Source organism: Harpia harpyja, chromosome 1 (genome assembly GCF_026419915.1).
Source record: "Harpia harpyja isolate bHarHar1 chromosome 1, bHarHar1 primary haplotype, whole genome shotgun sequence".
Taxonomy (NCBI): Eukaryota; Metazoa; Chordata; class Aves; order Accipitriformes; family Accipitridae; genus Harpia; species Harpia harpyja.
The window spans coordinates 108,531,602-108,558,124 of NC_068940.1; the positions used below are offsets into that span (position 1 = coordinate 108,531,602).

General features: G+C 41.4%; 1 protein-coding gene across 10 annotated transcripts in view; it reads right to left on the minus strand.

The window, feature by feature from the left end:
- Nucleotides 1-26,523, minus strand: part of MAP4 (microtubule associated protein 4) — a 164,721-nt gene that overhangs the window by 16,905 nt on the left and 121,293 nt on the right. For 4 of the 10 annotated variants that reach the window (XM_052809343.1, XM_052809269.1, XM_052809295.1 and 1 more), the window contains 6 exons: nucleotides 10,043-10,143; nucleotides 8,920-9,132; nucleotides 7,244-7,421; nucleotides 3,637-3,696; nucleotides 3,145-3,467; nucleotides 699-827 (listed from right to left, as the gene is read on the minus strand). In XM_052809343.1, the coding sequence (XP_052665303.1) occupies nucleotides 699-827; nucleotides 3,145-3,467; nucleotides 3,637-3,696; nucleotides 7,244-7,421; nucleotides 8,920-9,132; nucleotides 10,043-10,143 (1,004 nt within the window). The remainder of the gene's footprint in view (nucleotides 1-698; nucleotides 828-3,144; nucleotides 3,468-3,636; nucleotides 3,697-7,243; nucleotides 7,422-8,919; nucleotides 9,133-10,042; nucleotides 10,144-26,523) is intronic. The other 6 variants (XM_052809325.1, XM_052809306.1, XM_052809335.1 and 3 more) reach the window with 3 other exon arrangements.

Here is a 26,523-nt window from a genome sequence, read left to right on the forward strand (position 1 = left end):
CCTTAGCCAGTTCAGAAAGACTGGATTCAGTGCAACAGCAGCTCTGAAAAATGTACTCGTGCCATGGAAGTGTATAGTGGTTTACTGACTTCTCTAGAGGTACAAATCCCATCCATTCATTAGCAGGCTCTGCCTGACAATATCTGAATTAAACCAGCACTGCAGGCACTCCCACCTCCCTGCCCATTCACTCGTGCTGAAATACCATGTCACGACAGCTTCAGAGTAACCCATCAAATGGTGACCGCCTACTGCATGGAGTTAAAAGAGTTTTGATACAACTGGATTGGGAATATTGCAGGGAAGATAAAGTCCTTAATATTCTGCAATCTTAAAACAAGCAGGGCTGAACTAAAGTGCTCTCTTCCTAGTTACAAAGTAGTGCTGTGTATGAAGAACCGGTCTTAAGGGAAACCTCTGACTCAAAGTTAAGCTTATCTACCTAAAAGTGAAAATGGTGGACTCTGCTCTGAAAACACATTTACAGCAGGCATGGAAAAAGATACCTACAATAGCGATCTCTGAACATGTTTAACTGAGAACATCTCAGGGTTTACAAGAAAGAATTGGAAGAGTGTCTGTGCAAGGAACAGTGACACTGACAGGAGACAGCAGAAGAGTTGAAGAGAAGGGAAAGTGACTCAAAATGGAAATGTTTTCCTTCATCTCCCACAGAGAAAAGTCTGAAATAAACTCACTTTCCCATTGGGTTGTTTTGGGGCACCCTCTTTTGATACAGTTGTTTTAGTAGTAGCCATTTTAGAGACCGCATTAGGTTCAGACTTTCGTGCAGCAGCAGCTGATTCTGGCTTTTTCTCTATTTTCCCCTAGATGGAGACAAATGGATGATTTCAACCAGCAAAAGCAAAAGTGTGGGCAGGAGAGTACCGGAACACAAGCTATCCAGATAAACTCAGTGGAACGGACAACCCAGGAGAACTTCTTACACGCTGTAATCCTCAGACAAAATATAATCCCATGCCCAGGAATGATAAAACTAAGAGGGTGGAGGGGAAGCAACATCACTCTGACACAGGATGAAACAGGCACCCTGGGGTCATAAAGCAATAATTAAGTTCTCCATTTCTTAAAAAGCTTGTAGGTGCCTTTCATCGGTATCTCATCATTTCCCCAACGGTCACGATGGCAGGTCTCCAAGTGAACCCAGTACATTACATTCTGCCAAAAAATTAAACCCAATCTTTTAGTAACCCAATAGCAGCGCAGTCCTTCACATGGAGGACATTATACAGATCTTAGAGGCAAACACATCCACTGGCTAATTTTCTTTGCCTTCGAGCTCCAAGAGCTCTGCTGGATACAGATACACTGTGCTTCCATTTCTGATTTTGCACCCACACAATGATTTGACTTGGGCTTTGAGATCAACAGCTGATTAGGTTTTAACTAATCAAATGCAGGTGGACCTAGCTAATCCAGCTAAGCAGAGAATTAAAGGAAAATTCACAGGTTTTAGAAAAATTCAGCAACTACCTGAGAGTATCCATTTTTCTGCTAATCTAGATCCAGATAAGTGCAGCAAAACCCTGCATCTTTTGGGGGGCTCAGCATAAATCCTGTATTTTACTAACCTACCAGCAACAGAACAGCAAAAAAAAAAAAAAACCAAAACGACAAAAAACCAGCACTCCTACAACATTCAACATTCTCAGATTCTAAAAACATCTCAGCATAAATAAGACTACGAAAAGGACAGTCTTCTTAAAAGTACAATTGTAGGATTTAACAATTCCATGAAAATATTTAGAAAATAAAGGACAGTACAACTAAATGTAAAAATAAATTCCCTTAAACTGACACAATAACCCTCTAAGCTAAAAAGCTATGCAATGCTCAGAACTCTAGCACAGTTTAAAATAACTGAACAATCTTATGTGTTCTTTTTGACTAGATGGCAGGAGGCTTTCTGAGCTTCTATTTGATTTCAAGCTACAATACACAGCATACGAAAGGGTCACCCTCCTGCTTGTCTCAAAGTTTTTCAGCAGACTTGATTTGTCATTTCCAGAAACTCTGTTTTGGGGAGTGGGAGTTTCTGTCCTCTAGGTGTCTAAGCTCTGAGGACTGTACTAAGATATTGTACAACTAAGACACTCTTAACTGAAGAATAAATCCATGCTGTATCGATGCTGTCTGTGACATACAACACCACAGCCCAAGTAAGCCCTTGACTTTAATGTGCCTGAGAGGAGATTAAGGCTCCCAGCATGAAACATGCTCTCTTGGCAACAGATTAAAGTTGTATGCCAAATTATTCATTACCGCAGACCTGCAGCAAAGGTAAGTGGGCAAATCTGTTCCACTTTGTGGAAATTAAAGCCCTCTGACTACAGGCAAGCTGCTAACACATTTGGTCAGGCAAAGATGGGTGTATCTGTTGTACAATATCCAATAAAGGTTTTATGATTATGCATATCTATAAAATTATTTAAACCCTCAGAAGAGGGCTACAGGTATATCCCTAAACCTTTATCATTTACATGGTAGATATTCACAGTGAAAGTGTAATTTAAAACCGTTACTGATTGAGAGCCTCAAGTTATATCTATGTACACGCTTTTCCCTACAGCTCATTCAACACTACCCTCTTCTCTTGTGGCAAAGAGCAGCGTATGTAAACCCATTTCATTTCAGCTTTAGGCCTGACAAGTTGAACAGAGTCCCCGTTCCTAGACCTGGGAAAGGTGCTGTGGAACTTGCTCCTGAATCCAGATTTCCTGCATCGTAGTGCGTTATTCGACCTTCTGTACCATTCAGCAGACTCAATTCCTCTATTCAAAGGCAAAGTTTTGGAATATAGACAAGGTTTTGAGCTTTCAATACCAACTAGTTTCTACGTCAGGATGTACGACAGAAAAACAGAACCACGGAGTTTTGAATTCCTGTACGTATACCAGCAAACACCATGAAGGCTCTTAAGGCGGATTCCTTCTGTACACTACTATCACTGCCTTGTTAATGCCTTGTGCATAAACCAAGAACCCAAAGAGGAGCTCTGCAGAGCATAAATGAGAAGAGCAGTGAGGATACAGCCACCAAAATCAGCAAAGAGCAAAATCACCCATAATTCTTAAGAGCTACTGTTCCAATGTGCATATTGCTATCAAGTTTGAAGAAACTTACCTTTCCTCCACCAGGCTGATGTTTAATATTATCTGTTGATCCAATTTTGGAACGTACATTTTTCAGATCTGGAGCAGAAACGCTGCTGGTCGGGCGAGGTGGCTTGGAAACAGTGCTGGGTTTAGTCGGAGTCTTAGCAGTTGTTTTTTTAGCATCTGCTGTTGTGGTTGAGGTTGCGGTGGGTTTGGTTGCAGCAGGCTTGGGTTTGGGACGACTGGTGGCTACTCCAGGTACAGTAGGCGCACTGGAGGCGGTGGTAGAAGGAGTGGTAGCACTACTTTTTACTGCATTTCCAGTAGCACTCTTAGGGCGGCTCAAGTCTGCTACAATTATCACAGTGATAGTTGAAGGGAAGGGTGGAAAAAAGATGGGTCAGAGGCCATTTATACAAACTTCTTCCAAGTCCTAAAGATGTACCTAAAGATGGCCTACTTATTAAACACAGCCCCGAACAAGGAGGATTTGATTTAGATGGAAACTGAACAAAGTTACCTGATGGTGACTTTGCAGAGGTCTTCTTGGCATCTGCAGGCTTTGCATCGGTCTTGATAGCTGCCCAAAACAAAGCACACAGATTAGTATTTCAGAGCGGGAGCCAGTCTGCACAGAAGAGAAGCCTGGGATCCTGTCACAGCTTCCCCTGGATGTCAGGGGCTCTCTGCAGCTCCTCACATACTGATGGTCCTCTTTACCCACAGTCCCCATTTCTAACATGCTGCTTGAAAGAAAACATCTCAAGAATTAACTGCTCCATCTGAACACCTGGCTGACATGGTCCTCATCATAACAGCAAAACTCATTCATGTTTTCCAGCAAAAGGATCAATTCACCATTCAGTGATATAACACCTGGGGTATGGTTTGCATTGTGTTTTTTCTTAAAATAACTTTCTGAATCTGACAGCACTCAGTAACGTTATTTTAATCCCATCCCAATTTAATTTCTAAAAAAACCCAAACCAAAACAAAAAAAAAACCACCAAAACCCAACCCCACCCCCCCAAAACCCCAAAGCTCCTTTCTTTACTGAACAGCAAAAGCAAAACCACATTTGTCCATCTATAACCTTGGTATTATTGCTAGATCAGTTCTAACCAATGCCAATTTTCTTGCACAGAAGTTATTGCACATATTTTGGTCCCTATTATAATTGTATAAAACCAAAAATCAATCACTAAACTGAACTGTGCCTTCGGGCAAACACCAGTGATCATGACCTGATTACATTCCACATAGACAGAGGACAGTCTAAACCAGGAATGTATCGGTATTTCTCAAAGCAGAATAAAACCATACACAAAGTTGATCAAGGAAAAATCACAGACTGAAAAATATAACAGAACCTTCTTTTAAAGAGCTCTTTGATAATAAAATTCTAGCCTTTTTACTATCAATGATGGACAACTTTGGCTAAAATCTGCTTCATTTCAATAGCCAAAGGAAGGCAACATTAAAAACAAACACCAAATGGAAAAAAAATTGAAGTTAGAAATTATAAAAAGCCCTATCTTCTAATATTTAACTTCCATTAACAGTCTTAGATTTTTAGAAAAACTCAAGTAGCTGGCAGGGTACTTCATGGAATGCATATATAGAAAAGAGCAAGCAAAAGAGGCACATAACTATAGGCCAAGTCAGTCTGGATCACTACATCCAGACTTTGCTAAAAGCATTCAGTTAAACACCACAGATAAGATACTAGCTAATGAGATGAAACACATTTGGATAATTTAATAAGGCCTAAAAGACAGATATATAATTAATACCAAACACTTCAAAAAAAGGTTCTGTCAAACCAACCTAATCTCATTCCTTGAGACCACAACTTTAATTCTGAAAACTGTATGGACAGAACACACTTAGTTTTCTATAAAGGCAAGAGGACTAATATGTTACTTTTATATATAAAGAGATGTTATTTCTACTCATGTTAGCGGGGAGCCAAACGCTGGGACACTTTTGTCTATGTTATTAGCATGCAATATTGAAAACCTGGAGAATGACAAAGCTACTGGGAAAATGGTCTATAATGACAGTCCAAGACTTCGATCTTTTTCTGATCTGAAAGACAGAGGGCTGCTCTTGTACAAACATAAGTCATTTTCACAGGGAGGGGGAAAAAAATCAAGCACCACATAACCCATGGCTCTCATTTAGTAGAGAAAAGTGACTGACATTTAATACCTGAAAAAGTGAAACCATATAATTTCAAAACAAGCCACTATACACGCATTTTTAAACACCGAGAATGACTGAACACTTGAGCAAACCATAAGGAAGTGAGTGTCTATCTTTTGACACGTGAAAAGCAAGAGCAGATGTCCTTCTGAAATATCATCTGTAGCCAGAAACTTATTATCTGGCTTAATGCTGGGTAATGAGAAACTGAACTGCGATCAGAAGAGATCCAGGTCCTCCATCACCCACATCTACGGATCTAGCTGAAGTTGCACATGCTCTAACTAAACCACATTGTTAGTGTTTGGCTTGTTGCGGTTCCCCTTCAGGCCCCACAACATTGTTCATCCTCCATCACACCCTTGCTTTCTGCTCTTCCAAAACAGGACTCCCTTCTTTTACTATTCATGACTCCTCTGTGTATTTCCAGATCCAGACAAAACAGCTTTAACTCCTGATGGAGTTTCTCCAGCTGACCTCATCTCTCCCTCGCCCACCCAGTTCTCACTGTACTTTGGCAATGTCCCACCACCCTCGCTGGTGCAGAAGCCTCTTCCTCTGTACATCTTGCCACTTGGAACAACCTTCCTGCATCTCTGCATCGTTGACTCCATCTCTTTTCAAATGTCATCAGAAAACGCTTCTTTGTTTGTGTCTCAATTTTGGAAGGAGAAATTAACTGAACTCATTAAAACAAATGAGTTAAAACTGGGCTACAGTTTGCATAAAAGACCACCCAAAATGATTTTTACAAGGATGTCCACAGGATCAGTTAAGATACACGGCTCTTGGAAAGTGCAACACTTCCTCTACACTTGATTAATTGTATTTTCCCCTAGAGCATAAAGTATGGAATGTACATCTAGTCCAATATATTTCAACATAGTTAAAACATTACTATTCTTTTGGGAAAGATGGGTTATGAACTCATGCTTTGGGACTCATAGAACAAAGCAACCAATATGTATTATTAGTTTTACATGTTTATTAGCAAATTTTGCCAATGAGGTCTAGTCATCTGAAAACACTTGAGAATATTTAACTGTATCTGATGTTAAATCTCTCAAGCTCCATTAAAATGAGTGAAAACACTGTTTTCAAGATGCTGATATGCTGCTCATGTTTCATGCTGACCGTGTTAAACTCATGGGAAGTTCCCTCTTTGGCAACAGTAGGAGTGGGATACAGTTTTCTGATGAAGCTGTTGTCATTTCAGCTTCAAATTCTTCCTGCACTAGTAAAAAACCTCCACCTCTGTTCAACCTTTTTTGTTTTTCAGATGCACTAGTGTGAGTGCTTCAAGCCCTCTTCTGGAGATTTGAATTTCCCAAGTCTTAAATTGGTTTTAGTGTTTATTCTAACTGTTACTATAGCAAAATACAGAGGTAATAGCATCGTTTTTCTTACATCAAGCATGTTCAGTAATTGTATTAACCCTGAATCACACAGAGCTGATCCAAGTTGGCCTTGAAGGTCACTCAGATTGTTTTTGGAGGAGGAAGCCCTGGAGAGAAAAAAGTCTGACCTATGGTCTCTGTGCCTTGGCACAGGATCTTGTGTTGTATTAAAAGGGTTGAGAGCTCAGCTATCACTAAGCTTCAAATCAAATCCTGACTGACAGGTAGGCCAGTTTACACCTCTCAGAAGCGCTGGTTAACAGCAGCTGTGACTTCTCATAAATGGCTACATTTCAAGGGTTTGGGTTATTTCCTTCTTTTGAACCTGCACAAGCTTGTTTACCAGGAGACTAATTTTAATAAACTGATGGGGCCACAGGATGACCTAAACACAGGAAAAAGCAGTCAACGTACTGGAATACATGAGAAAGACATCAATAGTGTGAACCAACGGTGCTACTCAAACAGAAACTTGCAGCTGGTTAGAAAGAGAGACCTCCTGAAGAAAAACAAGAGAGTACTTACATGTTGGCCTCTTCGGTGGAGAAGTAGCAGTATTTTTCGCACCAGCAGCTGCAGTGACTGGCGATGCCGCCGTTGTCCTAGGAGTAGCAGGGCTGCTCCTGACAGTAGTTTTAGCAGTGGCAGGTGATGGAGCCTTTGAAAGTGAGGTCCGCTTATCTGTGGTCTTCGCATCTGCAACCTAAAAATGAACAGGCTACATTAAAGCCAGTATTTCACTGACAGTCTCTTCAAAGCATTTGCCAACCAAAAGCCTGGAATAAATGGAAATTGTTTAAATTCTTAAACACACAAGCTAGGCACCACTGAAACATTATAATGCAGAAGATTAAAAATATAATTAAGGCATGCAGAAGCAACTGACTATATTCAGTGCAGGACACAGAGCACAGACCCTGCTGAATATTAGAATTCATCCAGATCTGTTTCAGCACTAATGTGTGGAGGCCATTTACAGATGTGAACGAGGTTTTGATTTCTGCACAAAATGGAGAACAGTAGTCCACTAGCAATACTTCTGGGAGAGATTTCTTTCCTTCATGAACAGAAAAGCTTCCTAAGCTATAGCAGCATTTATTAAAACACTGTGGACATAAGAACTAGGTGTCCGTGGTTCATTCCTCTCTTGGAAAACTATTTCATGTCTGTCCCTGGTAAGTCACTTGTTTGTAAACTGACTGATCTCTTAAGTATTAAAATACTGAGTTTAATGTATGGAAACAAATGAGATGAGGTTTTGATTTCATCAAAAAGGGATTCAGAATCATGCAAAAACTTAAGCAAAACTGAAGACACTGGTTCCCAGAAAAAAAGTACAGATTTACACCTGTGCTTTCATACTCTTTTTGCTATTTTTATTTAGCTGGTTTTAAAAGACACTGAAATGCAGTTATTTAAGCTTAAATGTATAGGAGAAATGCTAGCATTTAAACATCAACTGAAAGCTTCTGAAACAGATTTTAACTTTCCCTTTCAAATTTGAATTCTTCTACTATATAATATCACAAGTTAACATAGGGAAGATTCAAGGGACATTTCCCATTCTTAACATTACATGTGGATACCCTACTTCAGCTTTAAGGTGCAACACTAAGAACTGTCCACAGATCTTCTCTTACTAGAGAATTACAAATCTCCAATATTTCCTAAGCACATAAGTGTATGATCAGTTATCTTTGTACAGTTTTTATAATGACCAGACATCATAAAGAGACTATTAGTGGGAAATACTGAAGTGTTCAACTGATCTTCTTCCCCTCAATATTAATATCGAAGCTCTCCATTCAGTTTTCCCATGCTCTTGTCTGGATTTAAGAGTTATCCTATGTTCATAGTGTATTTATATTTAAAGAACCCTCCTCCTTTAGTAATAGAAAGAAATAAAGAATTACCTTGTATACTTCATCACAGTTCACTAGGAAAATTGTAGTAATACAGTCAAGTTTAATTTTCTCCTCTGCGATGATACAATTAAATGCTTGGGACCTGATGCCATAAGTGGGTTAATGGAAGCTGATACTAATAACTGTGCAGGTCTTATAACACAGTGAATCACATTCCTGATCTTATCCTCCCATGATTAGCACTAGAATTATGTTTTGACTCTTGGATAAGACAGCTGGTAAGTTGACATGTAAATAAGTTCTCGGAGCTCCCACAAAAAGCAAACTGATTCTTACCTTTGGTTTAGTCTCTTTTGGAGTTAAGGTGGAGGGACGTGTAGTACTGGTGGCTGGGCGTTTAGTAGTAGTGGCTGAAGTAGGACCTGCAGTAGGGCTCGTGGGTTTTTTGTTTGGGCCAGGTGTGGCAGAGGCTGGCCGCTTGGGGCTGGTAGCGGACAGGGGCCTGGCTTTCGTTGCTGCAGGCTTTGTAGATGATGTGGATGCAGCAGGCTTTATTTTTTTTCAAAAAGCAAAATCCAGTATAAAAACAAAAAAATACAACAAAAAATAGCGCATTGTAAACCAAAACATTGAGCTGCAAGAACATAAAAGTGATATTTTAAATGAAACAAACAAACAAAAAATAATTAGCTTTCTGTTTTCTGAGCATAACAAAAAGACCAAAATGAAGCAGCAGAAGAGGGCTGCTTTTGGAGCCCAGTGGAGTTTTGCCATTCAATTCAAAGCGAACAGGATTTATTCCAGCAACATCTAAAGCAACAGAAGGAATCGCTGGTAAAGCTGGGATTAGTAATTGGGTGTTCCTGGCATCTAGTCCTACATGCAATACACAGGACATTGCTTTCCAATTACATGCACACAATGGATTGCAAGCTCTAAATCCTCATCTGATCAACTCTAGTGGTCATACATCCGCTGCCTTCGAGGGGACCAAGAACCCCCTGCCCCTGCTCTTAAGAATTTAGGGTTAGATTTTGCTGAATGCTGCAAGCTTCTGAAAGCAGGTGTCTCTCATGTTTCATAAACAGCCCTAAAATAAGAGAGTATCAGACCCTGAGCAGGATCTCTAAATGCTAATTGTAACGCAAATAAATGTGTTGTAAACAACTAGGAGAGTATCAGTGTAGCAGAAGCATTATGATACATGTTTACTCCTTCCACACCACCGATACCAACCAGAGAATTAATTTAAATAAAGCTTACCACATATTTATTAAATCCACTTTGTCACATTTGCTACAGGCTGAGTTGTTTTCAACTTCATAACTGGATGTCTTTGTTCCCGTAAAATGGTTCACAAATGGCAGCTCAGAAAACAGAACTTGTGTTGCCACAGCTTAAGAAGCAGAAAAGCCAGCAAATAAAAACTATGGAAGCGAAGACGCTGAACGACACCTACCTTTGCCTTCTTCTCAGGGCTGGGAGGAAGCTCTTTGTTGGGAGGTGCTGTGATATCATTCCCTGTCACAGCTTCAGCTGGTTTGGTCTCTTCTGGTTTTGCTGGGGGAAAGAAGAAAAAGAAAAAAGAAAAAAAAAAAAAAAGAAGGGAGACTTTGTAAGTTTGTGGGGGTTTTTTTGTTTGTTTGGTTGGTTGGTTGGTTTTTTTACATATAATTTTTTTTAGTTGACTATTATTCAACACAGTAGCAGGAGGAGACAGAACTAAGACAGTTACAGGTTGGCTCTTTCTGGAAAATTTCCCCCAAACCAGAGTACCTATAGGAAGAAAGATCTTCCCTGTAACAGGACAGGTTCATCCAGATGCCATTAGCATCCAATTTCTCATATTATTCCAGTGGGAAAAGACAGATGACAGATGAAAGAAACCTCTTGTTTAATTAAAATAGCAAACCTTCCCATCTTTCAAGTTATTAAAATAAATTGTTGGAATGTTAATGGTGAAGTTCTGACCTCTTCCAGGTTTTACACTATGACTTATCCTGAAGTAGGACACTGTTTTCAAGCTATCCCTATTGTTACGGCTGTTTCTTCTTGACCTTTCTTCTGCCCACATCCACATGTTGCAGCTCTTCGCGAGCAGGGAGGACTCCCGGCAGCCGAAGGGAGCCGGACTGCTAACGGGAAAGTTTGTGCAGGAAAGCAGGAACATGGAGATCTCGTTCTAACATGCGTGGACCATCCCGACCCTTGTTAGTGTGGAAGCCATCGTGTCATGCTGCTGTACGCGGTGTTTCACAGCACAAAGCTTAGGTTCAGTTACAAGGGTTGCCAGTTTTTCACTGTGATTGTTAATTTGTGTCGTTGCCACCAAAGGTTATTATGCTGAGTGGGGCAGTGACTATACACTTCTAACAGCAGCAGAGCAGCCATAACCACTTCCTCGTCTCCTTTTAAAAACCAGTCTCTAAAGCGTTGTCTAGCCACCAGCAAAAGGATAACTACTGCCCTCCAAAGCAAACAATATAACAAAACATTAATTTAGTAGCAGCTTCATCAAGTTTTCTCCCTAAACCTTATAAATCCTACAGCAGAACTGCCATGCTGCTTTGCACCATGAGATGTGCAAGAAGCAATTTCCCTATAAATAGCTTTTAAAACACTAATTCTCAGCGGTGTTGCTGTACAACTGCACTGCTATGAGCTGTCTGCTGCTGCCATCCCTGTGGCATTTGAATTTTATGAAGGATATGGTGCAAACAACCCATCACAAATTTATGCGCTTCCCTTGTCATCTGGGGATTAAAATAAAGCATTATCTGTGTTGGATGTTTCTTTTTATAACAACGCAACAGATTGTAATGCTGCGGCGCATGCTAAGGGCCCACCAGACAATAGTGTAACAATTCCAAGAGTAAAAAGGTTGTTTTCCCCATCTTTTGAAAATTACTATTTATATTTCACATTTTCTTGCTTGTCAGTCTTGAAGGGAGCATCTCAAAGGACAGTTCAATTCTGATAAACACACCACTGTTGAAACAAGCAAAACAGAATAAAATTTTGCCTTCCACCTGCCCCAGCGATGCTCAACAGCAGGATTTTTTGTTGTTATTTATTTTTCTGACTCCAGGACAAGTTTAGAAGCCTTTTTTTTTTTCCTTGCATTGCATTAGCCTGTTCCTAGCAATTTAGCTTCCAAGTCATACTAAATGTTTTGCAGCACTTGGTTTAGCATCCTAGGCATACAAAAAAGACTTGTGGAAAAAACCAAGCACCAAAATGTACAGGCTGGATACTGTTTTTAATGCAAAATTCTTAAGAATCATTCACGTTCACCTAGAAAGCTCATTGTTTTGTAGCTAATCTATATCGGCTCCTCTATACTAGTCTTCTCCACTGCATTTCAATAAACCTTTATATTCTTCCTCATTTAACTTGTCAGTTTTATCTACAGCAATACGAGAAAGAGCAATTGTTGTCAACGGTTCCTGTTTCTGAATAGCAACCTTCTGTCCATTCACTGCTCTTTGCTCCCAGGACCCCACGCCTGGGGATGGCTTTATTTTGAATCCTCCCAGTCTCAAATATCTCAGAGATCAAGGTGACTTTCCATCCATTGGAAGTTACCTTTCATGTACTGCCTGTCATTATTATTTCAGCTAATTCAGCAGCAACATTAAACCTCTCGCCTGGTGACAGTATCACAGCATCCACGCAGAAACATGAATTCATCTGCTCAGGGAGCCTAATGTGGCTCCTCAAAAAACCTCAGCTTCCAAAGTTTCAGGATTAAAATTCCAGCAGCTTCCATGCTTCTGAACTAACAACAACATGAATTTCACGTTACTTAATCAAATACGGGCTACTTTACAAGAAATTTAGAGTGGATAACTTCAACACAAAAAATTATCAGAGAGTACATTAAGGTTCTACAAAACAAATAGGGTTGTTGTTGGGTTTTTTTAAATGTAAACCAGCAATGTAGCATCACCAAGCTGATGGAGCTACACTGCAGGACAGCACACATACAGGTTAAGCAACTTGCATCTATAAATAATAATAATAATAATAATAATAATAATAATGATGATGATGATAAAACCCAGGAGAGCTGGGTAGGGAACTTTCCTGCTTCAGGGGCCACAGGACGATAATTCAGGTTCCATCTCTCACAGCCTCTGATATACCAGGGTACACAACTCCATAGACAACCCCAAGGGATTACAGAAGGATAGTTTTGTTTTGTGCTGCCTCAGTTTGAATAACAACCCAATATGCTCATCAGTACATTTGCTTTCATTCATCATTTAATTACAAGGGCGCTCTCTCCTACACAGAGCCGAGAACTGCCTGGGAAGATTTCCTAGTTACAGGGAATATTAGGAAAAGCTGCCAAATCTTAATCAAATTTGTTCATTAGTCTGCAAGAATTATTTAAGAGACTTTTCAGTTTGCTTGTTCCTCCAAGCATGGCAACAAACCTCTGAAAGATATTTCAAAGACATTTTGTTGGGAGCTCTAGAAGGGGCTGCTGCTCTGCCCTGAGCAGGGCTCCTCCTTCAGCCGCCGCAGCTCCTGCTCCTCATGGTGTTCGCTGATGGACAAAATCCGGCTCAGCTGAGTCAGCACCCAGAACTGAATTACTCCCAGGGGAAAGGGGGACAGGGACTTGAAGGAGAGAGGGAAGGACATTCCAATCCGGCATCTTCCACCAATAAACTCAAAGGCATAACCCTGCAATCAGGTACTTTCTCCCTGCTGCTACTCACTGCAACGGCAAGCTGTGTGCCGTGCTGGTTTGTACGTCCATCCTCACCCCCAGCTTACTATTCATTACTGACTAAGTATGCTTTTAATGGTGGAAATCAAACTTTGTCAGTTCACAATACTGTGAAGCACCACTGCTTCACAATTTTTAAGAGCGACACTGGAAGAAATTATTCACATCTAAGTGCACCAGAGAAAACAAATGACTCCACAATGAGAACTAAACCCACAAACCGCAAACTCCAGAATTTTGTCTGAGGTTTTACTGACATCAATTATGAAAGAGCAAACTTGACAAGTGGTGCTTATGTCTCCCTTAACAGCAATACCAAGAGTCCTTCAGACACACTCCAGCCGGCAGAAGGTGGGATGGTCAGGATTCCTGACATGCTCGTGGAAGAGGCACCCCCCAGGGTGGCCCGGCACTTCTCACATGGACACCATGCTTCAGTTACTTCGTATTCATAGTACCTATCTGCCTCTATATGGTTTTAGACAAAACAGGGCAGTTCTGAGAAAAACACTAAAGACGACTATCCTGCATATCAAAGATAAATGCAATGTTTTCCTTGACAAGGTTTTGCTCTCTGCTGCTGCAGGAGGAGTTTGACACTGGCGGATGCAGCCTTGTGTCAAACAAGTGCCTTCTCATACAAAAATCTGCTCAAATTCATTGATGTTATAATTCACTGAAAAAAAAAAACCCACCACCCTATACTTTGAACCTCCTTGCTGGCTGAAGCCCCAGGTGACTCCCCGCATTGGCCACGCTCAGTGGCCCGTCTCCCAGTGCTTCCCAGGCTGCATCCACACCACCCCCAGCATCAGCTGCCTACAAGCCCCCTCTTCCAGGTTCCTGTGCGGATGGAGCTGAGCAAACCAAGACCTACACAAGTTGTCGGTGGTAGAAACCAGACTTCAGCCCTGCTGACCCTGCACCAGCCTTGCCAGAGCGCTCACCGCCATGGTGCTAGGTTGGTCAACCAAACCCTACTCAAAGGCAGTCCCTAAGCTGTAGTAACGCCCAGCCCAGCCACGCATGGAAGCCATAGCACTGAAACAACGTTTGGCAAAGGCACACTACAGCCAACAAGTTAAAAAGTGTATTTTTAAAATAAATTTGTCACCAGAAACCAGGTATTTACCATTGCTGGATGAAGGACCCAGCAAACAAGACCACATGGTGTTCAGATAAAACCGAAGTCAGGGAACAAGACTCCCAACAAATAAACAGTGGTGATTTTTCAGAATAAATAGTAAAAATGAGATGATCTGTGCCAAAACTGACACTCAAAAAAAAAAAGCTTCAGCTTCTTGTTATAAAAGGGACAATGCTCTTCCTACAGATCTTAAAAATTATGGAGAACATAACTCATTATGTTTGTCTCGTACAAGCAGAGTGAGCCATAAAAAAAAACACTAATGAGGAAATTTATAATTCTGCCTCCAACAGCCAAGTTTAAATACTGTGACGCAAATAAAGCATGTGGGGCCATCCACGCAGCTGTGGAGTAGGCACAGTCTCCTGAAAGGCAATTCACCCTGATTTTTAGGTATCAGCAGCCACTCATAACAAGTTATTTACACAAGAACCCTGGTGTCTGAGGAGACTCTTAACATATTTTATCCTTAACCTCTTACATGCTGCCACTCTCTTGGTGGTTACTAGCAGCAGGTGAGTTACCATTAGAAGAAATGTAATGGGATACAAAGCAATTGAAGTAGATGATGCAATGGTTTTAAGAATATCTTTTTTCCCCAAAAAGAACAGACTGTAGAACAACTACCTTATCAACTGTATAAAAGACCAAAGCTGTCCTCCAAGGCTCAATGTTAATGTTTAAATAGACTGTGTAATATTTCTTTAAAAAAAACCTTCCCTGTTTGAATGGTGAGTCTCTCTCCAAAGTTTCCTATATAGCACTAACACAGCTCAAGAGAACAACTTTCCAAGGAGCCTTCAAGCACATCTTACAGCTAGTCATTCAGACCCAGCCCATTCCACTGCATCCACAGAAGACTGTCATCCACTAAACCACAAGATTCTGCCATCAAAGCCTTTTGTCTGATTATCTTTCCTCTAGGGAGACTTTCTCTCATTAGAACGAGGTTAAGGAACAGAGCATTTCCCCTTCATATCACAAGGATGTACAGAACCTCCCTCCAAATGAATGGGGAAAAAAAAAAAAATTATGATGAATGGAGAGTTTGGTTGATTTGAAGCTCTGCTGTCTGAAACAGGCGTCTTTTGAAAAAGACCAAGGAACAAGACAAACCAAACTCAGTGGTTTGACAGAGTTTTGCAGATGCTAAGGGGGGCTCTTCCTCAAAAGCAGCAACAAAGCGAGGGCAAAAGCTGCTGAAGTCTGTTTGAAAACAGAACAGCTGGGCAATAAGAAACCACAGCAGACATGACATTCACCTTCACACTTCTGGATGAAGCAGCAGAATAATGCAGTAAGGAAGGGTAGGGTGACATGAACTGCCACACTGCTCTTTCAAGCTGTACTAGCCTAACATAAAAAGGAGGATTGCAAACCCACATATTGAAAGCTAAGACAATGCTTCATGATTTTAACCTTGAACTCATTACTCAAAATGCAATTATACCTATTGCACAGGGTTATAACGAGAATTCTGCAATCTGCCTGCATGGATGTACCAAAGTGGTCAAGCGACATAGGATCACAGAGCAATGAAGGCTTGGAAGGGACCTCAGAGGTCATCAGCCCAACCCATCACTGAAAGCAGGTCCCAGCAGATAAGGCTGCTTACAGTCATCGCCAGCATAATTTCCAAATATAAGGGAAAACTTCTTCAATGTGAGGGAGGTCAAACACTGGAAGAGGCCCAAAGAGACTGTGAGATCTCCATCCTTGGAGACGTTCAGACCTGGAAGGGACACACATGGCCCTGGAGCAACCTGATCTACTTACACATGGTCCTGAGTTGGGGGTTAAACCAGAGACCTCCAGAGCTCTGTTCCAGTCTAAGTGACTCTATTACAGCTACATAGGGGAGGATGCCCACATTGTACACAATTAATCATATGTCTTCTTGAAACCAAGTCCCGATTATGAATAACTATATATAGTTTTCCTAACCATAAGGAGAAAAGAACCCACCCCACTCTCCTCCCCCCAAAATATCTCTCTCACCATCCTGTGACTTGCAGTCTAGAGACTACCTGCTGTCCAACTTTAGCTTTTTAGCCCATGTAATCATTTAACATTAGATTAGCAGAACAGTGTAGGTTGGAAGGGATGTCTGGAGGTCATTTAGCCCAATCCCCCCCCTCAAATTATACCAGATTGCTTGGGGTTTTTTCAGTCATATTCTGAGCATTTCCAAGGATGGAGACTCCACCTCTTGGGGCTTCTCCTCCAATATTTGATTAGCCTCATGGTAAAAAATAAAATATAATAAAATATCACAATTCACAAATTCCTGGCACAAGATATTTTACAGCTTCGCTATAAATTGCTTTCAAGTTACCCAGCATCATTTGCTTTCATCTGCTGCTGCTATTTTTGTTTGATGCCCCATATTCTTATACTGGAGAAATTAACAGTCTTCTCTTGTTCACAACTTTCATGTCATTGATGACTTTATAGACAGTAATCACAACCATCTCCCTCTCCAAGTCCTTTCTCTTCCAGGCTAAAGTCTTAGTTTATTCGGCCATTCCCATATGAACTCCTCTAATATGATGCCTTTATTTATCATACCTCTAATTCTATTACAACCTTTTTGAGGCAGAGGACAACATGCAGGTTTACACATCATATTCAGAATGCAAGCGCGTAATGGATTTATAAACTGATATATTTTTTTCTAGTTTGTTCTCTCTTCCTTTTGAATTCCTAGAACTCCATTTGGTGAAGGAAAGCCACACAAAAGCATCCTTATGACATCTACAAAATCCTTACAACAGTAGCATTATTGCTCCTCCTCTACAAGTACAGAAACAAAACCATCAGGGTTACAGCTCGTGCGAGGTGACATTGAGCTGGAACCCAAGAGGAGAGCGAACACAGACCTTCAGTCTTTCAGATCCCTTCACCATCAGTTTTGCTGTAACAGCTCTCTCATGAAAGCTGTGACTGTGTGTGAAAAAAAAGGCACTAAATCTGAAAAGCTTTACTGTTAGTGTTTCCCTCCCTGAAGTAGTAAAATTAGGAAAAAAGTACTCATAGAAACATACCCATGAGCATCTTTTTAAAGTTAAACCATGTTACTGCATTGTTTTACAAATCATGGAACTCAGGATAAAAGCCTATGTGCATGTATTTCTCAAATATCATGCAGCAACTTATTCAAGACTAAACATTCCCAAAAATTCATTCTCCACGACAAAACGAACAGGTGAAGACCTCAGTATAACATATTTTAGGCTCATCTCAAAAGGCCAAAAGCAAGTATTTCTATTTTCTGGTACTGTGGTAAGCAAAAGCTAAAGTGAAGATAAAGGAAAGCAGTAACTACATATTGTGCATCTGGAAGATTTTTAAGAATGTTACACCTTGTTTTCCTTTCTCCCCTTTATTGACTAGTTAAATGAGCATTTCAGTGGGTACTTGCGACTAGATCACTTAAATCCTCTCATCTCCTACCTATCCCACTTGATACGGTATGAGCTCCTATTTTATGGGGTCTGTATTTCACCTGCTTTGCCCCTAGTCACTGATCCAGGTTGGCTCATTTACGTGCTTCAAAATGGAAGGGGACGTGCAGCTGCATTTGAACGTGCTTGTGAACGAGGCCAGGCACTCATCTTCCATATCCCCAGCAAGGGATATTCAGCAGGCTAAGCTGAACTAAAACATCATTCAATGAAACAGCTCCATAATTCTCATAGGGATTAGAGTCATCAACTGAAAATCCATTAAGAGAAATAGATTAAGCAATAAGGCAATGACCATCTTTACTCTCCCTCTTAAACGTAAACAACCTTAGAAACAAAACCAGACCATGTTAAATACTGTTTTTGCCAGAAATGCTGCAGAGGCACAAGCTCTTCCTTGCTCACCCATCACCATCCAGAAGGAGCTGCTTCATCATAAAAATCACCATCAAATAAAGCCTTTTTGTTTAAGGCTCTTAAGGCAAAAGTATCTACAAATATAACAAATCTCAGTTTAAGCAGAAATACAATCCTTATCTGCTTTCTTCTCTCCAGAAAAGGCTAAATAAAATGTCTCCTGCTTGACCCAAATACAGAATAGCTAAGCATTTCATTTGGCACCAAATGCAACTCAATCAATGTGTATATTTTTACTTGGTACCAAGAATTGAGGTATAAACCAGATGTCCTCTTTGCCTGCATCTTGTAAACCTAGGTTGATTTGTTAAGACTTTATTTTTGTATCCAGGAAGGGAAATCCTAAATCAGAAGTTTTTCATCTAGAACAACCTGAACTACTTGCCATGTTTACCTAACATGCCATGAACTGAAATCAAACAGCTCTTTAGAATAATTAACATATTCTGTTTGACTGCAATACTGTGCTAAAAATTTGATGCTGGATATAAAAAGCTAACAAAAACCTGAGCTTTTCCCTTTTCATTGATAAGAGTGGAAGCACATTCATAAAACCAACAAAAAGCTCTATTTTCTGTCAATGTCCCTGACAAACCAAAGTGAGAGAGATAAGCACACCTCCCAGTCAAACTAAAAATACTGGCAAAACCACAACATTAACTGAAGTTGTCTTACAAGCGCTATCAAGTGGGGAGCAGGGAAGAAACGCCACCTGAATTCATATTTCAGTCTGTCCCTAAGGTTGGTCTGAATGCTGATGAAGCCTCAGAGCATTTCCATGTGTCCACTCAAGTTTGGGCAGTTCTTGGACCAGGACACCCGGGCTATTTTCAGTATCTGAAGGCATAAAACTGCAATTCCATACTGTTCAAAATGCAAAACAGTTACAAGCACAATCCTGTCTCTGAACACTTAAGCACAAAGATAAGGTATTACCAATGATCCAACTAGTCCAACGTCAACTTCTTGCATGTCATCTGGTATCAACAAGCCACAGAGAAGCTGGTCTAAGGGGTCTTTCTAGCCCTTGTGTCAGCTGATATATCACTGGCCTTGGACTTGAAGCATGACATTTTATATACCTTTATCCTATCTAGCATACCTGGAAGACCCATCTGCAGAAATTCCCATTCTTTAAGTCCTGCCACACTTAGCACCTCAAGCTTGCAGCAGGAATTTCCAGGGATGAGCAGTGCACCACCACAAACAACATCCCTGCACAAGGCCGGCACGTGCTGCCCTCAACCCATCTTCTGCTGCTGAACATCTCCTTGCTCTTCTCATCTCTCTCCCCAGAGAAAGGGGAAGAGGAATGCTTACGCATCTGCTGTAAGCCACCGTTTTGAAGGTAGTGTCCCTTAAACGGCCAGTAGTTTTTGCGATTTTTGAGAAGGCACAGCGGGTGTTACAGAACAGGGAACCCACCTGATTTATGTAATGATTACAATACTTTCAGCATCAATTTTAAACTCAATCCCTGAGAGATGCCAATGTTTATTTTATATTTAAGGCTGAACATGCATACACCAAGAATTTTCACTGAACTATCCACAGCCCATATCAGGCACTGTTTACCACCCGTGCCTTCATTTTCTTCTCCTTCCCGCAGCCTGCAATCCTTTATTTCTTTTCTTTCTCTTAAAAGCATGATTTAATCTGGCAAAGAGCCTTGTTAGCAAGCCACCATCCACACCACTAACATTACTTGAACAAGTATCATTAGTTCATTACGAGGTAGCTGGGCTGGTATTTCCTAATCCCATAATTAACTTTAATCTGTGTAAACCTGAGGCAACAGGCTATCACAGCCTAACTCAGTTGTGTTGGAAGTCTCATATTCTGTATTTATCTAAACCACAAAGTGTTCTGTTCCAAAAAAAACCTGCAGGAGATTCAGAAGTTACACTGGACTGCACCCCTTGCTTACGGATGTATAAAGAAGTAAGAGTCAGAAAACCAAGACAATTTTTCTGATGCATACATGGAGCTGCTGAGTATCAGAGAGGTGACAGTTCCAACCGAGCATGGTCCAGCAAAGCCTGGAATTCCTGGTATTTCAGAGCAGAAAGTATTTCAAGTTGGAGGAAATTCAAAGAAAATGAGAAAAGGCAGAAGGTGAAGGCAGTGGTGAATGACATCGCTTATTTAAGTGATACCATTGGAGGTGACATATTAGGTACGTGCAGTAAATCACGCAACAGCCTATACACAACGTGAACATGAATTAAATCTGTTGTTCAGCGCAGGAAACAATGCGACCGCTTGTGAGAATCTGCAGTGATTGCTGATGAAATAAGGGACCGGAACAAGTTCTGCAGCTCAGCTCTGATCAGGACTAATCTGCAGCCAGGATCTCCTTGCTTAAAATACCTGTCATGGGTACGTGAGAGATTTGAACGGGTACGCCTTTTTCACAATTTTTAGAATTAAACTGTGCCATCATACTAACACCCAACTATCTGCAAGAATGAAGTATTTTCTGTACAATTCCAGGTCACCCGAAAAAAAACAGGAGTAGCAGATGTTTAGCAAAAAAAACCCACAACCCTGGCTGGATAGGACCAAGCAAGTCTACTTTTGGCTGAAGTTCTGAGAGATACCATTGAAATGATTAGAATCAGGTTGGACAACTCTCTCAAGAATTTTTAGGATGAAAAAAGGTACAAGTGACAAAAGTTGTTACCCCAAATGTAAATGCTAAGTTCAGAATGAACAGATAGAACAGGCAGAAAAAGAGAGGAATTAACAAAGAGAAGGAAAAACATATTTCTATCGGATAAAATAGATATGTTGGCTATTTTGGACACATTGCATTGTGACTGGAAGGAGACTTGCAAAGTGAATGCCAAGAGAGAAGCAGGGGAAGTTGATAAGGATATGAACGGGTGATTTAGCCGTGAATAAAATGCAAAGGACAGATTTAGAATCAGTTCCACACTTAGAGCCAAGACTGCTTGCTTGGTTGAGTTATTTTTATTATAACCGCCTCTCTGTTTATTAACAGGGAAGGAAGCAAGAGCTCATCATAGAAAGTTCTGAAAGCATTTCAGAAACATCTGAGGAATTTTTGTCTGTTTTCTCTTGCATTCCAAAAATTCTTTCTAAACTACACACACACACACATATATATATATATAGCAAAGAAAACATTTTATTGCATCTACTGCTAATGTCTTCTTCCAGGAGAGAATAAATCCAGAGTTTATTTCTTAGTAATGCATTGTATGCAACAGATCAAAACAAACCTAACCTAATCAGCTGGTAATTTTGGAGAAGAGAGTAAAAACGAAGTTACAACTCTACCGTATTCTTGCCCAGGAAAGCCCTTGAGCTGTCTGCTAACTCAGTTATTACTGTATCAGTTCACACTCAGACCTATGGTTATAAGGTCAATAAACTAGCTTTTAAAATAAAGATTGTGAGAGAACAAAATTTTAAACCTAAATGTTTAAAAAAACCTTGGCAATAAGAATTAACCATCTGCAAAAAGCAACCCAACCAGAAGACTCTGCGCATTTATATCTTTCAGTGACCTTTACATCACTGATGCTCAACCCCTCTGGGGAAAACATGTCAATCCACTTCAGATTATGTTTTAAATGTTTTTCTGATTTAAAGATCCCACTTATCTGTGTTTTGAAATGGTTGCCTCTTCAGCTTGACAGAATTTGCCAGCCTACCCAAACCCGGTTTCCTCGTCCAAATGTGAACCTCCTTGCTAATTTGCCTCGTTGCAAATGAACCTTGGTCACAGAGCGGATGTCAGTAAACCCCACCATGCCAGAAATTCTGTGACATGAAAGGTGTGCACAAATACAGTATTTTTCTGTTCCACACTTGTGGCCAACATCACTTTTACCCATGTCATGGTTAAATTGTCAAGAAGTCTGATGACCCTTTCGTGTTTTAGTACAAAACTGAGCACAGGTAAACACACAGCTGCACAGGTCCTGCTTGTGCCCAAGCAAACACATCTCCAGGCGTCCCCTCCAACTGCGGCTCGCAGCCGGGAGCTCACTGCATCGCTCTGCCAACTATCAACAGGACAGCTGATGACTCCTGCCTGCATGAAAGGATTTGACATCTCTGTTCAGGCTCCGACGGACTGATGTCTGCAATCCGTGACACTCTGCCACCAAAACTGACATTACTTCGTCTCACGACTGCCAGAGTTACTTAAAATCTGTACACCAAGCAGACCGTAAGGAACAAGGTAACACTGAGATAATGGAAAGGGAAGAAGATAAGACATGTTGGCACTTCGGAGCGGGGAGGTTTGTATTGCCAAAACCTTGTTCTACAGATCTCTGACCATGAGCCTTGGAAATTGAAGCATCTTAGAGAAATTATTAGAGAAAAGTAAAACTTTAATTAGAGACAAAATATGATTCTGTTGAAAGTGATTACTGACAGCTGGAAGAAGGACGGATGATCAGAGCCTCGCACAGGCAGCCAGGAGCCGACTGACCAACCATTGGGTGTCACTAACACACCGCAAAACCAGAGAAGATAACTCTCCAACCTGGTAGTTATCACAGCACACCACCTTGCTCAGAGACTACCTTTCCAGGCTGTTTGCTGCAGAGAGCTCAGCTTATCAACCCAAATTAAGCGTTTTGGAGCTCAACCTGAACAGCGCATCCCTCTACCCACCTGCATGGTACTCTCCCCGCTCACACCAGAGTATTATAATTTCAAGTTTTATATTAGTCCTCCAAAGGTTTAGTAAACCAGCTGGCTACAAAAGAAGTCATTGGATGCAAAAATTGGCATGCAAGTCTTTTGTCTTTATTCCCTGACACATTTTTTTTTTCCTCTTCCCATGCAAAGCTCTGGTTAATATGGGCAACAGACAAAGCACACAGACCATCCTCACCCCCAAAATCCGGGAAAAAAAGCAGGTTTTATTGCTGGCTGAAGCTGGCAAGAGGGACAGAGATGTTGTTCCAGGCTGGAGAACAAAGATTAACTACTCTTCTCACAGATTTTAAATCCGGGAAGACTGACCTCATACATCACAGCACTATCGAAACAACAAAACACTACAAAATAAAACAAGCTGCTATTGACACTTAGCAATGGGAAAGGCTCCATTGTAACCGGGGTTTTGGGAAAGAGGTTACAGAAAGTAAAGAGGAAATTCCACTTTGAATTTCAGCACTGAAACAGTTAGGAAGAGCTTAGCTATGTAAATAGTTCTACCCATTTACTCTTACTGGCCCCCTCAAACAGAAATACCAAAAGGTGCTAAAAGCTTAACAGAAAAGCACAATCCTCAGATCTTTTTGACATAGGTTGAAAGGTTTTAACTTTGATAACGCCCTCACTCTAACAATGCAGCTTGCAAATCAGAAGGTTACCTAAGCTCACAAGAGGGAGTGGCAGGGAGGTACTGAAGAGACACCTATGTGGACCACTGTGGATGCTACAGATTTTAAAATCTCTTAGTCAGGTTTAGGATCCCAGCAAGCAATTAATGGCTGGTGCTACAACAGATGTTGGGGAACCATCCAGGCAATTATTTTTTCACATTTTTCCTCCATTTTCGTCTATCCAAAAATACATCCTTTGTTCTAACTACCGGAGCCTGAACCCTGTCGGTCTTTTCAGGTGTACTGAGCCGCCCACCCTCTGCCTGCAGTCTGTAAAGTCAGTTAGTTGCTTCCTAGCTACTGTCTGCTCACTCCCCAGGGAGGTAAAAATTAGCAACATACCATCACGTGGTAAATCTCCTTGCTTGGGAGACGGAGAGCTCTGCACATCGCTGACCTCAATTTCTTTTCTTTCCAGTGGAGCAGTTTTGCTGGATTCCATCTCAGTGCATTTGCTTTTCGGAGAATCAAACCCAGCAGCTCCATCGGTGGCATTTCTCTTCTCCCTCTTCACCACCGCCTCCTCCCTCTCTTTGTCCTGGCTGCTGATTTCAGGGATTTGCTCCAGCTTGCTGTGATACAAGCTCGGGCTGCCCAGCTCTTTCTTGACCGAGTTGCTGCCGCTGTTCCACTCCTCTCTCTTCTTGGCAGCTGGCTCCTCTGCCAGGAGGGACTGATGCTCCTTCACCACCAGGCTGGGCAGCCCCGCACGGCTCTGCTCAGGACCCAAGCTGCAGACAGATGTTTGCTCTTCTGACACGGTCATTGACCTTTTCATCGGAGCGCCCGGCTTTCTGGCTGTGGGGCTCGAGCACTGGGTCAGGCTGCTATTAGGAGAGAGCAGACCAGTAGCGACGTCTTCTCTAAGCACCGGCTCAGGGTATTTATCAGCCAGGTTAAGGGTTAGGGGCACCGACAAGTGAGAGCACTCTGACATTGCACGCCTCATTGCCTTCCTTTGGTGGGCAGCCCTGTTCAGAAAACTGCCGTCATCTGCACAGCTCAGCTTGTCTTCCATCTCCTCCTCCATTTCAGTGGTGTTATTAAAGTAACTACTTTTGGAGTCATCTTGTGCAAGCTCTACGGTGGTAGTTGGAGGTTCTGGCTTAGATGCTGTTGAGGAAGAAGAAAATCCACTCTGCACATAGTTGTCATTAACCACCCCAATTACACAATAGCTGGGGGCTCCATCTTTTTTCACGGTTGCTTCTTTAGACCCCGAATCGTTAGGCAGGATAGGGTGGAAATTTGGATTCCAGACACTGATTTCCTGTTCCTTCATGTATTTGCTGGGATCACTCTCTGACACAGACAGATTGGGCAGGTTTGGGTCTGGCTGGCATTTGGTCTCCATTCCAGCCTTACCGGCTGCTTTCTCCTGATCGGTGATGGCTTCATTTTTACCCAGCCCAGGACCAGGTTTTTCAGCTCCTGCCTGTCCCACATGAAAATCTGTAGTTTTAGGGTTTGCAAAGTTCCCTTCTGCAGAAGGAAACGTTTCAGAAATCAAAGACCAGCTCTCAAGGTGACCTGCAGCTGCCTGGCATTTTTTGCCTTGCACCTCAATTTCTCTTTTGTCTTTCTGAGCTATTTTTAGCTCTTTGTCTAGTTTTCCTTCAAAGAAGCAGAGCTTGTCCTCATCCGTGAAACCAGCATTCTTAACGAGCCCATCCTTAATCGGTCCCCCTGAGTTTACATTCAAACCAATCTCATTAAGCTTCCCCTCAGTCCTCTGCCATTCGAATTCAGTTTTGCCGAAGTCTTTCGGGGACTCCATGCAGTGGAAGGCTTCCGAGAAGCTCTCCGTATTCTTGCTTTTGCACAGCTGGCTGTATTCGGAGAGCGATGTGGGCTGCTTGTTCGAGAGAGACATCTCCGATCGCTTCGCTTCCTCCCGTGGCTGTAACACCAGCTCCGAGCTCGCCGGCTGCTGGCGCCGGTGACGACACACCATGCCCCCTGTATTCATGACAAAACTCCTTCCTCCCCACCCCCTGCCTGCCGCACGCCTTCATTTACTGGATTCAGCCGCTAGTTCAAATGAAAACGTCAGGTTTTATCCTTTTGTAAAAAACCAAGAAGAATACGCTTCTATAACAGAAATACCCATCTCTGGCTAGATGCTAGTGGGGGTTTAATCATCTCAGTGAAATGATTTTTCTGTGAGCAGCATTTCTTGGGTAGTTATAGACTTTGGGAAATATTGCCATCTCCTTTTTCTCTGTCAAACCATATTGTGATCAGTGCATTTATCAGTATTAATTCCTGCTGATGAACCACTCTCTTAAGAATACTTAGTAACTAAGGTCAGCAATTTTCTTCCCCTTAAACAAAACCAAAACCAACCCCCAAAACAAGCCTAGCCCCAAACATTACAGCACAGAATGACCTCTTTCAGCACAGGGCTTTGTTTTCAGTGAATTTTAATATATTCTTTTGGAATCAACAGTGATCACAAGTGTCGCTGTAATGAGGATTTCACGATTCACAAACCGTATCGCTCATACAAGCAAGCAGACAAAGCTGAAAAGGATGAAATGGGACAAGTTAGGAGAGGTTTTTGTAGTCTTAAATACTGTAAACTTGATTTTTTAAATATTTTTTTTTTAATGTGAACATATCTTACAATATTTTTGAGCTGCATTTTTCCTATTGCACTTAATTAGACCTAGCATTTCACATTTTGTGTTGATGTATTCAAAACCAGTTTCAACAATTATTAAGTGCACTACTCTGCCACCCTGCAAAGCCTCTATAGCCAGCATCCTTGACAAGGCTTTTCTAACTGCTGTTCTGGATTTG